This window comes from Sus scrofa, chromosome 18 (assembly GCF_000003025.6).
Source record: "Sus scrofa isolate TJ Tabasco breed Duroc chromosome 18, Sscrofa11.1, whole genome shotgun sequence".
Lineage (NCBI taxonomy): Eukaryota > Metazoa > Chordata > Mammalia > Artiodactyla > Suidae > Sus > Sus scrofa.
In genome coordinates, this window is record NC_010460.4 from 50,318,430 (window position 1) to 50,334,204 (window position 15,775).

The 15,775-nt window shown below is 55.6% G+C and overlaps 1 protein-coding gene across 4 annotated transcripts in view; it reads right to left on the reverse strand.

Moving 5' to 3' along the window:
- RAMP3 (receptor activity modifying protein 3) overlaps window positions 1,366-15,775 on the reverse strand; it is a 46,963-nt gene continuing 32,553 nt past the window's right edge. For 3 of the 4 annotated variants that reach the window (XM_021078511.1, XM_021078512.1, XM_021078510.1), the window contains one exon: window positions 11,013-12,250. In XM_021078511.1, the coding sequence (XP_020934170.1) occupies window positions 11,995-12,250 (256 nt within the window). In that variant the 3' untranslated portion in view covers window positions 11,013-11,994. 4 annotated transcript variants of the gene reach the window in all.

Here is a 15,775-nt window from a genome sequence, read left to right on the forward strand (position 1 = left end):
ATATGCCGCAGGTGTGGCCCTAAAAAGCAAGAAAAAAAGAAAGAAAGAAAGAAAAAAGAATAGATCACAAGCTGCCCAAGAGAAAAAAGATTTAAATGCAAAGTTAACACAAAGCTATTTAATCAAAGAAAAGCAGCAAACAGCCATGAGAATAAAAATGATGCAAAGAAAGAAGTAAATCAGGTCAGAGAGGAAGGAGTAGAAATGGAAGAAATACTATTTGTATTTACTAGAACCCCTGAGGGCAAAAGCAAAAGAGTGGACTAGAATTAATATTCAAAAGTATAATGCAAGAAACATTCCAGAAACAGGAAAAGACTTAAATCTGTACAGTAAGGGGCCCACTGGGAACCTGGGAGAATTAACCCAGAATGTCCAACTTCAAGGCATATTTTAGTAAAACTACCACATATCAAAGATGAAGGTAAAATCCTCAAGGCCTCTGGGTATAAAGTAAAAATAACTTAAAAGGCAAAAGAATTAGATTAACCTCAGATCTTTAGAAACACAGGGCAAAGCTGGCAACAGTGGAATGGCATTTTTCAAAATCCCAGGGAACAAAAGTATGAAGGAGGATTTAAACACAGCCAAGCTGCCCTTCAGGCACCAAGTTTACAGGAGGCACATTTCAGCACCCAGGGACTTAGGGAACCCTTCACCCATTAGCCCTTCCGAGGCTCCTCTTTCTCTTGAGTTGAAAGCAAAACCTTTATATCACCAACACACAGGGAGGGGAGGGGAGGGAGGAAGGACGGGGAGTTTGAGGTTGGTAGATGCAAACTATTGCGTTTGGAGTGGATAAGAAATGAGATTCTACTGTATAGCCCAATGACCTATATCAGATTGCTTATGATGGAGAATAATGTGAAAAATGCATATATGTGTGTGTGTGTGTGTGTGTATATATATGGATAATTGGGTTATTTTTCTGTACAGCAGAAATTAACAGAACATTATAAATCAACTATAATAAAAAGCGTTTTTTAAAAAACCAACATACGGACCAGCCATTAGGACCACCCACCTTCCCAACTCAACGCAAGATTTGAAGTTAACCCTCTAGCGTCCTAGAGATTTCCCCCAGAAACACCCCTTACCTCCAGTCACGCCTCTAGTGATGAGTGGGATGGGTAAGCGGTGTGGGTCAAGTGGGAGAAGGATGTTTGTCAACAGGAAGTAAAGAAACCCGTTACCCCTTAACCAAACTTCCCAGGCCGGTCGGTTTAATGCAAAGAGCTCTATGGAGACGAAACATCTAGAGACTGATTATTTAATCTCTCTTTGTGTAAGCACAGCCTTTGAAAGTCTTTTTGAGTTTCTACATTACAGGTACCCCCAGATGGAAGGATCCTTTTTAAAACCGTATTCACCATTTCCAATCTCATTTATTTGCAGACTTATTGGGTTTTATACGTAGTTTCCTCTTTGTTGCAAAAAGTGCTTACAGAGGTCTGCAAAATGCATCCAATACCTAAAAAACAGAAGTCAAAGATAAGTGTAAACTAGAAGAGGGAGTGCGGTTAATACCCAGTTAATATCTTTGATATCCATGAGGTCCTGCACACCTGCAAGAGACGGGCCCCAGAGGTGACTCTCAATTTCCTCACAGCCAGTAAGAAAAAGAAAGCGTTACCCACTCTACACAGTTCACAGCATATAAAGGGCAGAAACAGTCCCCTTGGGTAAGAGAACTGCAACTGTTCTTGAAGTCAGACCAAAACGGAGTTTCTCGAAAACAAAATCATGGACTTGGAGAATAGACTTGTGGTCGCCAGGGGAGAGGGGCAGGGAGTGGGATGGACTGGGAATCTGGGGTTGATAGATGCAAACTCTTGCCTTTGGAATGGATAAGCAATGAGATCCTGCTGCATAGCACTGGGAACTATGTCTAGTCCCTTATGATGGAGCATGATCAGGTGAGAAAAAAGAATGTATACGTGTATGTGTAACTGGCTCACCTTGCTGCATAGTAGGAAGAAAAAATTGTATTGGGGAAATAACAATTAAAAAAAAAAGGGGAGTTCCCGTCGTGGCGCAGTGGTTAACGAATCCGACTAGGAACCATGAGGTTGTGGGTTCAATCCCTGGTCTCACTCAGTGGGTTAAGGATCTGGCGTTGCCGTGAGCTGTGGTGTAGGTTGCAGACGCGGCTCGGATCCCGCGTTGCTGTGGCTGTGGTGTAGGCCGGCAGCTACAGCTCCAATTAGACCCCTAGCCTGGGAACCTCCATATGCCGTGGGAGCGGCCCAAGAAATAGCAACAACAACAACAACAACAACAACAACAAAAGACAAAAGACAAAAAAAAAAAAAAAAAAAAAAAGGATTGCTCCTGCAAGTCGCTGAGTGATGCGATGACCCCGGAGTGTTACCTAACCACGCTGAGAACTCAGTCTCCTCATCTGCAAAATAGCCATAAAAATAGAATCTGCCCCAAGGATCATGTGGGGGTCACAGGATACAGGACACTTAGGCACAGTTTCCGAAAGGCAGTCAACATTCAGGAAGGATGTGCTATTATTTGTTCCTGGAAGCCCAGGTCCCACTGTTCCTTCCCTGTGGATTTGCTATCAGGAAATACTTTAATTCCTGGCCGTGAAGCTCCCTGCCTCCAACAGCCCCCTCTCTGGGTGCCTCGGAAGCAATCTACGGATGATCCCACCTACTTTTTTTTTTTTCTTTTTTAGGGTTGCACCTGCAGCATACGGAGGTTCCCGGGCTGGAGGTCGAATCTGAGCTGCAGCTGCCAGCCTACACCACAGCCACAGCAACACAGGATCTGAGTTGTGTCTGTGACCTACATAGCCACTCACGGCCACGCCTGATCCTTAACCCAATAAGCGAGGCCAGGGGTCAAAGTTGCATCCTCATGGATACTAGGTGGGTTCTTATCTGGCTGAGCCACGAAGGGAACTCCCCAGGAGGCTTTCTACTTCCCTAGAGGGCCCACCCAATGCCCCCTGCGAGGCTCCGGGGGGCGGGACCCTCTCCATGCCCTCTTTTCAAAGAGCTCCCATGAACTTGGCCTTGTGGGTTCAGCATCTGTGCCTGGGCCCTGGGGCTTAGGGAGTGCAGGAGGCGCCACTAGCAGGGGGTCCTCGCATGGACAGCCATCTCTGCACAGACGAGCTGTGATTGGACAGCCCCGAAAATCAAGAGGCTTCCAGCACCCCTCAGGTGTGTGCCACAGCCCCAGCACCCCCACCCCAGCCACAAGGGAGCCTGCTGTGACCCTCAGAGGCCAGCTGGGAACCCCAGCCTGACCCCCTCACCCCATCTCAGACAGGCACAATTTCTGAATTGCGGTTGGACCAGCCCTTGGTCCCTGTTCGACCCGCCCTCTGTTGGTTCCCAGGACCTTTGCACATGCAGACCCTCCACTCAAAAGTCCTTCCCGACTCCACTTAGCACATCCCTGTAGTGAACCAGACCTGTCTCCACGCCTGGCCCAGCGGCCCTCCTCTCCTCATCCCCAGGCAACAGCAGCCTCCCCGGTGCTCCCGCAGCTTTTCCCCACATTGTCATGGTCACGTGCTTTGCCCCCTCCCCTGCACACGGGGCCTAATTTCCCAGCACCCCCTCTGCGGCCCTTTCTGAATACCAGACCATGCCACCCGTTGTCCTGCTACCAAAACCCAGCTGTTGCCCAGATGTGGAGCCCTGTGCAGTGGCCCCAGAGCCCTTGTGTCTCCATCAGGTCCTGAGCCTTCCTGCCACCACCCCCAGGCAGAGAGATCGCTCACCAGCTAACCTCTTAGCCCTTGCCTCTCCCGCCCCCATCCATGCTGGGGCAGCTGGGGTTCCCGCACCCCAAGAATACAGGCAAGCCTCCATCCCTAAGACGTGTTCCTGCCTCCCGAATGGAGCTCAAAAGCAGACACTCACTCGGGGCAGGTGGAGGGGCTGGCAGCATCAGGAGCCTCAGAGATGACCGGGAGCCCAGGCTATGACAGAAGGTGGGGAAGAGCGCCATTTGCTGCAGTGGCCCGGGCCCTTTCCAGAAGGTTCAGCTTTTCTGGACTGCAGGGTCTCATATTTGAGATATTTTGCAAAAGGGTCATTTTAAAGCCATGGCATCGGCTACCGCCACAGCCAGCTTTTGCCCAAAAGACAGGGAATTGCCAACACGCAAATGTTCTGGGTTTTCTCCCAGAAATATTTTTTCAGATCTGACTCCAAAGCAAGGCCGCCCCCGCACCCCAGCCCCCTGGCCCAGCTGTGTGGGAAGCGGGGTGTTCCCCGGGAGAAGGCGGGGAGGGCACAGGCTCGGCACTCCATCAGCCATCCCAGGGCAGGCCTGGCCAGGCATCCTCACTGCTTCACCAACCACACAGCCCCAGGTCCACCGCCCACAGGGCAAGAACAACCACGCGAACCATCCTTCAGGCCCATCCTGGGCCGCCTCAGCCGGGAGCTCAGCCTGTCCCCCACGGGGCAAGTGTAACAGGCAGGGTGGCCGTCGGAACAACACTGACAGCCATCCCCCAACCACCCCGAGCGGGTTTCTCAGGCCAAGCCCATGGCCGGCCTCATCCATTCGCCATCACAGAAGTGCAGCCCCTACACACAGCCTTCCCCACAGTTTCATGTTTATCAAAAGTATATGTGGCCCAGTTTAAGCAGTAAAAAGAGATTTATGCATGAAAACAACTGGCCTGCCCACTGCCCCCATTTCCTCTTCAAGGTAACTGCTTTGATCTCTTGCAAACAATAATTTTAGTATCTTTTTCCTAACAGTTTTTATTTCAGTATTTTTTTCCAAGTGTATCGAGATATAATTGATATGTAATATATTGCAAGGTATACAATGTAATAATCTGATATATGTGTAGATATATTTTTTTTAGTAGTAGTAGAGAAAACTTTTAAACTCTGCTCTCTTAGCAAATTTAAATTATAAAATCTTGTTTGGAGGTGTTCCCTTCCTGGCTCAGCGGTTAACGAACCTGAATAGGATCCCTGAGGATGCGGGTTTGATCCCTGGCCTTGCTCAGTGGGTTAAGGATCCCAAGTTGCTGTGGCTGTGGTGTAGGCCAGCAGCTGCAACTCAGATTTGACCCCTAGCCTGGGAACTTTCATATGCAGCAGTGCAGCCTAAAGGGAAAAAAAAAAAATGTTTGGGGTTTTTTCTTTCTTTTTTTTATGGCTGCACATGTGGCATATGGAAGTTCCCAGGATAGGAGTTTAGGAGTTGAGTCAGAGCTGCAGCTGAGGCCTATGTCACAGCTACAACAACACGGGATCTGAGCCACATCTGTGACCTGCAATGCAGCTTGCGGCAGCACCAGATCCTTAACCCACTGAGTGAGGCCAGGGATGGAGCCTGCATCCTCCCAGACAGTATGTTGGGTCCTTAACTTGCTGAGCCACAGTGGGAGCTCCTCAAGCATATGGCATTGTTGACTATCATCTGTCACCTGCTATAAATGAAGTCCCCAGAACTTACTCATGTTAAAACTGGACGTTTGTATGCTTTGATCAATATCTCCCCAATCGCTTCCCCTGTAAACACCACTCTACTCTCTGTTCCTGTGCGTTCGGGTTTTTTTGATTTCACAGGGAAATGGGATCGGACAGTATCTGTTTTTCTCAGACTGCTCACTTAGCTTGCTGGCCTCAAGGTCCATTCCTGCTGCTGCAAATGTCCTTTTCTTAATGGCTGAATTTACCTCCCTCTCCCTAAATACCACGCTTGGTGGTGCTGCTGCTTTTTTGTTACATGTGGACTTTTCATTGTAAAGAAGGAAGCGTTGGGTCTAGATGCCCCCCCACCCATGCAGCCCCAACACCCACATCCCTCCAGTCCTCAACCGCCACTGGGTCCCTTCCTATTTGTTTGCGAGCAGAAGTCTGGATTCTGCAATGATAACTGTGTGATCCGAGATCACTAACTCCAGGAGATGCTGACAGCATGGAGAGGCCCATGGGGTGAGGAGCCAGAGCATCCTAAGTGATGCACCTGTTGAGCTTCAGATGAAGCAGTCCACCTGACAGTGTGACTGCGGCCTCAAGAGACACTGGACCAGACCTGCCCAGCTGAGCCACTCCCAGATTCCCAACTCTCAGAAACCCTGTAGGATAATTAATGTAACATGTTGTCTCACTCTGCTACGTTGTGACACAGCAATGGGTGACTAATGTAGATTTGTCCTTTTTAGGGGCTGAGGTGTGCCAGGTGGCACAACTCTGCCAATGAGGCTGGCCTTGGAGCAGGGCTGGAAACAAAAGACCAGGAAAAAGAAAGACTAAGGTTCCCCATCTCCAGCAAGCAGGGGTCCCATTGTCTGATGGTCCGTCTAAAAATGAGGCGGTCCTCCTGGAGGCTTGCCATCCACCTGGCAAAGTTCCAGGGTTCAGCCCGACCTCAGGTCAAAGCCAGAGGTGGAGGATAAAAAAGAAGTCATGGGCCTCAGCCTTGTTAGAGGGGTTCTAACTTCCCTGGTCAGCCTGCTCTTGGCTCCTTGGAGGCCTCAGGTGGCTGCTTCTTGGATCTGTCTGGAGTTTGTTGGAATCAGGGGGAGAGATCAGCTTTGGTCAGCCTCCTCCATCTCCTGACTCATCTGCTCCAAGTTCTACGGGGTGTGCCACGGTATGGATGTAATCCTCCTGCTGTTTAGTCATTCCCAGTCTATCCATCCTGCAAACAACGCAACAGCACAGCCTCATTCCCTGTCCTTTACACCCAGGCGTGCACGTATTTCTCCAGCACTGCTCCTGGGCTGGGAAAAACACCTCTCGGAGTTCCCGTCGTGGCGCAGTGGTTAACGAATCCGACTAGGAACCATGAGGTTGTGGGTTCAATCCCTGGTCTCACTCAGTGGGTTAAGGATCTGGCGTTGCCGTGAGCTGTGGTGTAGGTTGCAGACGCGGCTCAGATCCCGTGTTGCTGTAGCTGTGGTGTAGGCCGGCAGCTACAGCTCCAATTAGACCCCTAGCCTGGGAACCTCCATATGCCGTGGAAGCGGCCCAAGAAATGGCAAAAAGACAAAAAAAAAAAAAAAAAAAAAAACACTCTTTTCCCATGGAGATTGCTAAATTGTCCACAAAAAAGATACATTTATTTAAGGTCCAACCAAGATCTTTCAACACACCCTACCGACACTTGGCATTCTCCGTCTTTGTCATTTTCACAGTCAACATGAATATCTCCTTATTTTGATTTAAGTACCCTAAGACTTAGCTCCTTTCTGTGTGCCTGTAAGCTGTTTCTATAGCTCTTTGCAGTTCTTTGCTATCAGTGGCCTGTTTAAAAATTGCACTTTTTTTTTCATTGATTTATAGAAGTTCTTTTTATGTGTATATACACTCGATCTTGAGAGTTGTCCTATCTGGTTTATTCCTAGATATCTTACAGTTTTATGGCTATTGTGGATAGGCTATTTCCTACAATAATTTATATTTGAATATTGCTGTTATAGAAATAGATTAAATTGGTTTTGCTTCAAGCCGCACTAAAATCTCCTAGGTTCTAATTATTTTTTTGATGTTCTTGGCTTTTCTAGGTAGAGCATCGTGTGTCTGCAAATGGGGACTGTTTTGACCCTTCCTTTTCCACCACGTCATTTATTGTCAGTTTCTCGGCCCTGACTAAGGTCCCTGCCATAACACTGAGTGCCAGCTGCGACGTGAGCGGGGGTGACGGGAGACACCCGCCCACTCTGCCAGCTGCTGGTGCCTTTCATGACCAAACCCAACCAAAGCACCAACCACCCCAGGATCTGGGAGTCCCTCCCGGGCAGGGGACTGCCCCTGGGGACATGCAGAGGGCCAGGAATGGCCTCTGTCAGAGTCTCTCCTGGTGACAACAGAAACCAAACCTGTGGACCCTCTGACTCTGCTCGTTCATCACAGTTTTGTCCAGACCCCCCACAGCCTCCAGATACCAGGGTTCTCACAAGCAGGTGTAAGGGGACCCCCACCCCCACCTTCCTCAGAAACATGCCCTTCGCCCAGAGCCTCCCCAAGGCCAAGCCTGCATCCCACCCGGCCTCCCATCCAGCCTCCTTTGGTCCTGACCCCGTCTGACCCTCCAGCCCCTGCTCAGGCAGGACCAGTCACCAAAACCCTAGGGACCCAGTGCTGGCAGCCTTTGTGGGCCCTCTTCCTCAGCAAGTTGGGGAGGAGCCCAGGTCCTGGGCACCTGTGCAGCCTCTCCGCTCCCACAGGGCACAGGGGACTAGGTCAGCCTGTCCCCTGACCATCATCCCCTGACCGTCACCCACTCCCATGCTGTCACATGGAGGGACATGCTGGGGACTCCCCAGTTCAGACCTCAGCCCAGACTTTCCATAATGACAGCCACCAGTGAGCACCTACTGTGTGCCAGGTTCAGCTGAGCTGTGGATTATCTCATCCCATCCTCCCGAGACCCTGTGTAGACCAGAAACCCACCGTGTGCAGAAGCCGCATACTTGGCAAAGGTCACACCACAAGCGGCAGAGCCAGGATCGAACCCAGGCGGTCTCCTGCAGCACCCCCACGCCTTGACCATCATGCAGAGTCCACACATAGCACACCTCGGTCAAGGCCACGTTGAGGGTTCCGGCACCCACCCCCTCCAGGGGAGGGGCGACCTGGGCTGACCTGCGTGGAGGAGTAAGACAGAGGCAGGACCGCGCATGCTCACAGTGAGAACGGGGGACCGGCCAGGGTGAGATGCTGTCACTCGCGGGGGGGATGGGTTGGACAGCATGAGCCCGAATGTCTCTCCCAAGGAGCACAGCCCTGGGCTCACCACTCACACCCAGGACCGCAGAGGCTCTGCAGGGCTGCTTTGATGTCCCCGTGTCTGATCTCTACGCAAATCTGTCGCCTCTGTGGGTGTCCCACTCAGCTGTCAGCCTCTGCTGGTGTCCTGCAGCTGCTCCATTGTGTTGACAATGACCTGGGACATAAATGCCCCACATTCTAATTCAATTCAGTTTGGGCCCCTTGACAGGGTGGCTTTAACGTCTCCGTCTCTGGGGTTTGCTCTGACCCCATCGGGGCTCTTTGTTCTTGTCCCCGTCCCCACTTGTTCCCTGTGGGAAAACCCAGCTGCCTGTGGTTTAATATGTGCTCTCATGGAGCTGCCAGCTTCCTCTCACACTCACCTCCACCGTGTGTCCTCCAGCCTCCTCAGCCCCCAAATCCCCACAGCTCCTGCGAGCTCCCTTAGGCTTGGACTCTCCACATCTATTCCCAATAAAGTCAGTTCCCACGGAGAGAGCGCACGACTGCTGCTAGTGGAGACCTCTGACTCACTCTCCCGGGGTTGCTGGGGTCATGGCCAGTGGCCCATTTTCTTTCTTTCTTTCTTTTTTTTTTGGGGGGAGGGGGTCTTTTTAGGGCCATGGCCACGGCATATGTAAGTTCCCAGGCTAGGGGTCGAATCGAAGCTGTAGCTGCCGGCCTCCAACACAGCCACAGCAACACAGGATCCTAGGCACATCTGTGACCTACACCATAGCTCACACAACCCCAGATTGCTGACCCACTGATCGAGGCCAGGGATCGAACCTGCATTCTCATGGACACTAGTTGGGTTAGTTACCACTGCGCCACCATGAGGCATGACACCCCCGCTTTATGAGCAGGAGTTTGAGTGGGGGCAGCAGCTTCTGGTCCTCTCAGCCTGCCTCTCTTGGCAGGAACCTCCACTTTATAGGTGAGCTGATGGGGCCCAGAATCCTCAACATCCCGTGTCTGGCGGAGAGCCCCTCCCCTCACCACCAGGGAGGTCTGGCTGTGGGAAGGGAGCCCTGGCTTCTCACCCGTTCCCACCTGGAAGTTAGTCTCTGTGACATGGAAATCCCGGCCGTCCTAGGGAGATACCACATCAAGACTCCTTGTCCATAAAATGGATGGAGGGAGCTCGCGTCGTGGCTCAGGGGTTATGAACCCAACCAGGATCCATGAGGATGAGGGTTTGATCCCCAGCCCTGCTCACTGGGTTAAGGATCCGGGCTTCCCTGCATGAGCTGCGGTGTAGGTTACAGATGCAGCTCGGATCCCGTGTTGCTGTGGCTGTGGTGTAGGCCGGCAGCTGTAGCTCCGATTCAACCCCTAGCCTGGGAACCTCCATATGTCGCAGATGCGGCCCTAAAAAGAAAAAGACAAAATTCAATTCAATTCAATTCAATTTTTAAAAAATAAAATGCGCAGACAGGGAATCCCCTTGTCCTCAAGCTAGGGGAGAGACACACACACACACACACACACACACACACACACGCATGCATACACACACCTTCCCTGTGTGGGCCCGACCCCTCTAGACCCGAGGGAAAAAACCCATGAATGGGGAGAAAGCGGGGAAAGACTCACACATGAAACTTGAGTAGACTCGCCTTACTCCTGGACCTTGAGTCTGTGAACATGCTGAATGGACATCTAGCTTCCTTCCTGCTGGGACGAGTGGGGACAGGTGCCCGGGGTCCCGCCGGCCCCCACCCTCAGTCCTGCACACAGCACTGCGGCTGCCCCCACCGCCCCCAGGCCCTCAGGCCCTCGATGCAGGTGAGGCCCTCCGTCCAGACTCTCCAACACACAAGGCACAGGCGCACTGGTCTCAGTCAACGTCCCAACCAAACCAGAGGCCCCTCGGCCCGAAAGGGTGCCTGCGGACTGGCACACTAATGCATGTTTCTAGAAATAAGTGCACAGAGGACGTCAGACGGTGGGGCCGGCCCTAGAGACACCCTGCTCCTGGTGCCCTCTGTCCCTCAGAGGACGTGCCCTTTGCCGGCTCCTCTTCCCTCCCTGCCTTCAACGGGTACAAAGCAAGCCACCGTGTGCAGGGCACAGGGGTGCCATGGAAGTCTCCCTCCACCCTCAAAGTGCTGGGCACCCGCGGGAGGCACAGAACCGCAGTGAGCTGGGCGCGCAGACCCCTCCCACCTGCCCGCAGGGCCCTCCCCTCCTGTGAAGCCCTCTATGATATTCCCGTCTGTAAGACGGGCGTGGGGGACTTGCCAGTTCTAAGAGGCCAAGTTGGGTCTCTCAGAATTCCCTGAAATAAAGCTGGAAACCCCAGGGGTAGCATGAGTCTTTATTCACAGAAAGCACAGACACGGCAGACAGAGCTCAGCCAGAACGAGAGCGCTCGGGACTCACCCCAAGGTCTTGCTCACAGGGGGGCCGGTCAGGAAAGAGCCCACCCCCAATTCTAGCCCCTGGTCATGACAAAAGACACCAGGTCTCAGGCTGCGCGGCGGCTCCATGGAACCCTCAGCCCAACCCTGTCTTCCAGATTCTCTCCAGGCAGGATCCCGACCAAGAGGCCTCAAGGCCTGCAAAGCACAGACCTACAAAAGCCCCTCCCGCCCTCTCTTCCCCCAGGCCCAGCCAGGCGGGAAGGGGCACACCCTTCCAGAGGGCTGCTGGGGTGGAGCCAGAGTCGGGAGTGAGTTCGGAGTGGGAGATGGGCCCGAGCTGGGGTTAGGGGCCAGCCGCAGAGCCAGGGCTGGGGGTGGGGTCAGGGCGGGGCAGGGGGCGGGAGCAGTGGCAGGTCCGGGGGTGGAGTTAGGGCGGGGGGCGGGGTCAGGGGTGGGGGTGGGGTCAGAGCACGGCCTGGGCAGGGGTCAAGACCAGGAATGGGGCCTGGGGTGGAGATAGGGTCATGGTGGGTGTCAGGGCCAGGGCTGAGGGTGGGGTCAGAGCTGGAGGTGAGGTCAAGGCCGGAGGTGGGGGTCAGGCCCGGGGGTGGAGTCAGGGCTGGAGTGGGACCAGGGGCAGAGTCGGTGGAAAGGCAGCAGCAGGGTCTGGGGCCCCATGGGACTAGGTGCTAAGGAGACCTAGGAACCCCAAAGGCCCAGCCCGGCTGGGGACAGCGCGGGCGAAGCAGCGGCAATTGTGCCTGGCACACAAGCTCCAGCCACAGCACATTTTCTTTCACCAGCCCACGGCCACCCAGGCAGGGTCGGGGGGCAGCAGAAGCAGCGTCCACGGGCTCTCCCAGCCCTGGGGGAACTTTCTTCCATCTCTCCGGGCGCGGCCCCTCGGACTCACCGGGCCCTCACACCACCTGGGCGGCGCGTTTGCTGCGCCACACCACCAGGCCAGTCATGGCGAGGGTCAGCAGGATGGGCACCACGATGAGCGGGATGAGAATTTCATCCGGGGGGTCCTGCCACTGTTGCCTGTCCACTGAGCAGTTGTGGAAATAGCGCCTGTGGACGCCGGTGATGAAGCTCTGGGCCAGGGGGTTGGGCCAGTAGCAGCCCACCACGTTGGTCTCCACCTCAGTGCAGTTGGTGAAGCTCTCGTAGTACCTGCGAAGGCAAAGGGCTTGATGGTCCAGCTCCCCCGGCCCTCCTCGCTCTGGCCCCGACCAACCAACCGACCGTCTGCCCGGAAGTGAGGGGCAGTCCTGTAGAGCCGGCCACCTGCTCCCAGTCAGGGCCCCAGGCCACGTGGGAAGAGGGCACCCTCGTGCTCCCACTCCTGTTGGGCCTGCTGGGCTGGCAGGGTCCATCCCCCTGGCATCCTTGCCCAGAGGTTCTCTAGCCTGGTGACCGCAGCCCCTGCATCCTGGCACTTGCCACCTCTAGGCTCAGCCCTCCTCCATCTGCACCTGAGCCTCCCCCCCAAAGTTCCGCTCTGCTTCACAGGCTACTGGGCACAAACACTCAATTCCCCCCCAGGAGACCCTGCAGAGCAGGCCCCTCTGCACAGACCCCGAGGATCACCCAGCCCAACCCCGGGCCCTCTCATCTTGGAAGAGAAGCAGCTGAGCCCAGCAGGGAACCTCTGAGGCCGCGAGCTCCCCGTCCAGACCCATGCCCACATCCGCATCGCCTCACCGTCCCTGCCCTTCGTCATCCACACCCGGGACCTGCTCCTTATGAGGACGCGTGCGCCCAGCACCCCAGCCCCGGGGTCCCAGCACTTCCCAGGTCTTCCCAGAGGACACGCCGGGCCCGGCTTCTTTCTCCAAGGCCAAAGGATGCACGGGGTCAAAGCCACTTGGACCTTGAAGGCCCTCGATACCTAGGGCCACCCTGTGGGCCCCCAGAGAGGAGGTGTCTCTGAGGCCAGGTGCCGGCTGCTTCCCAGTCAAGTCCACCTGCCCTCATGGAGCAGGTGGGGGGCGGGGGGTCCCTCCTCTCAGAAGTCTCCTCCCCTAGCCCTCAGCTGATAGGAAGACATGAGACCCACCCCCTGTCGCCGCCCCAGAGTCTTCCTGCCTGTGCTGATCAAAGCTGGAAAAGGCACTCAGCAAACCACCCATGAGGTGGCCCAGCCAGCAGGCAGGAGGCTCTGGAGAGTCCCTGAGGCCAACCAAGGGCGACAGCTACCAGGACCCAGAGTTCAGCCCAGCAGCCCCCTGGCCCGGGATTAGCGGCCTCTGCAGGAGGTGGCCTAGACTGGCAGCCACTGTCCACGCTGCTCTGGGGAGAGAGCTGGACAGACACCTGCTGGATGGTGCACCGGTGGGGTGCTGCAGGCAGGACAGGCGCAGGGAGGGGCTCCTGCCTCATCTCCCGTGGGAACTGGGGGCCGGGGTGAGGCCCCCTCCTCCCCCTATCCTCTGGCTTGGCCTGAGCTGGCAAAGGAAGGAACTGCTTCCTGCAAGGAGCTTCCTGTACAGAAGCTTGTCTCTGCTTGGGAAGGGGGTGGGAAAAGGGGCTGAACCCCTGGTCCCCACCTGCTGGGCAGCCCCGGGCAGTCGCCCAGCCCAGACCCTGAGTTACTGGTCAGGCACATGTCTGCCCTACAGCTCTCAGATGACCCAGGCAAGGAGGAGCCACACAAGGCAAAAAGAGGGCAGGAAGCATGGCTGTGAGCCATGATGTGGCCCTTGAGACCTGCCTAGGCTCTGGGACACCTCACCAGCCAGGTCTTCAGGCAAATCCAACACCCTCCAAGGCCCGCTGGGCCCCAGTCAGTGACCTGCTGTCCCAGAGCCTCTAACCCAACACCATAAAAAGCCTCGACCCACCCTGGGGGCTCAGAGGGGCTGAGACGAGGCAGATGGAGGACGCCCCGCTGTGGGCAGCAAATCCGTGGGGGCCAGGAGGTGGTGGGCGGTCCCCGCGACCCCCTCGCACAGAAAACCGCACAGAATAGCAGCTTAGGACTCAGGATGCAGAGTCCATGTGATGCAACAGGCTTCCTCCAATCCCAGCTCGGCCTGGACCGTCTCCCTGACTCTTCTGCCCACGTTGCTTAGCCTCCCTGGGCCTCGGGTTCTCTGCCTAGGAATGGGGCTCCTAATTCTTATCCAATGAGGTGACCAAAAAGACCAAATAAGGTGCCGTGAATACACTCTTAGCGAGTGCCTGGCTTGGTGAGGTTTCAGCGTGAGCCCGCATGGCTAGGAGCGGGGCACTGCTGAGCGCAGCACCCACCTCTGTGGATTAACCAGCAGGGCCACCGCAGAATGCCCACGTCTGGTGCCTCCCAAGGACGCAGGGAACTGGCTCCGTGTTACAACAGCAAACGTTTTTAGGGCCAAAGGTCAGGCCCTCAGGCACCTGGCAAGAGCCACCGAAGCCAGCTCCCACCGGCTGACATCCCGTGCTGCCCTGGGTGGGGAGGCAGGGACGCGCACGTCCCTGCACCCAGCCCCCCATGCCCTGTTAACTCACCAGCCCGGGTTCAGGCTGGAGATAAAATCAAGGCGTTCCTCGCAAGGAAGCCACTGTTTGCTGGACCTCACAGAACCAGGGTCACGGCAGGGTCTGCCCGTCCCAAGCATCCCTGGACATCTGCCCCCCACCCGTGTCCTCCCTTCAGTCTGGCCCCAGGAGCCCCCTCCCTCCAGCTCCTGGAGTGCATCTCACAGCTAGAGAAGCCGCAGCCAGAGCCCAAATGGCAAAGGGGGACACAGAGCTGGAGGGCAGCCGACCAGCCCATCCGACTCCACCTCCCACCAGGCAAATCTTGGCCCCTCTCTCTCCGACCCTCAGACCCCCTCCTGGCTGCCCTTCTGCCATCCCCCGGCCCTGGGGGTGGGTGTCTGTTTGAGCCCTGCACTGAGGCTTTAGCAGATGGCAGGGGCACAGGCCGAGAAGCCCCCGCCTCACCCTCCCTCACCTCCCTACCCCCTGTGTGTCCACTCCCACCTTGGCGTCCAGGCCAGATTCTGAGGACAAGAGGTCTGGCCAAGCCCCTTCCTGAGCCCTCAGCACGCATCCCCAGTGAACACAGAAATTTCACTCCACTTGGTCCCGTGAATGACTAGGCATGGGGCCCACCAGGGGGCGGTGGACGAGGAGCCACCAGCCCCGGGGAGACAGGCATGGAAGCCCCTAGAACAGCCACTGGGAACGGAGAGCACAGAGACCGGGGTCTTGGAGGGGAAAGAGGACTGAGGAGACTGAGCAGAGGGGGGGCTCCAAGAGAGGATGGGGCTCCCGGCAGGCACGGTTCCCGGGACAGCTGGAGTCTGGCGTGGCCACCAGCACAGCAGCAGCTTGAGAGGGCCAAGTGGGAAGTGGGGAGGGCAGGGATCGCCTATCAGGGATTTCCAAGGAGGTGAAAGGCACATCTTGACCTTGAAGCTGAGAGTGAGCACAGGAGAGGAAAAACCTCGGGAGCTTCTGGAACGTGGGGCCCTGTGGTGCGGCGTGGCCCCACCACACCGGGTGGGCATCAGTGAGATTCAGTGTCTCTGGGGTCCACTGGTCCCGACTACAAAGCCAGCCTTGGCTGGTGCTGTGAGGACGACCCCAAATGACAATCTCCACCCAGCACGGGACCACGAAGAGCGGCAGGCACCCCAAGGCAAGCACCCCAAGGCAATCCTGATCAGGGAGGTGGGTGGGGGTCAAGGGCTTCTCAGAGCAATGACC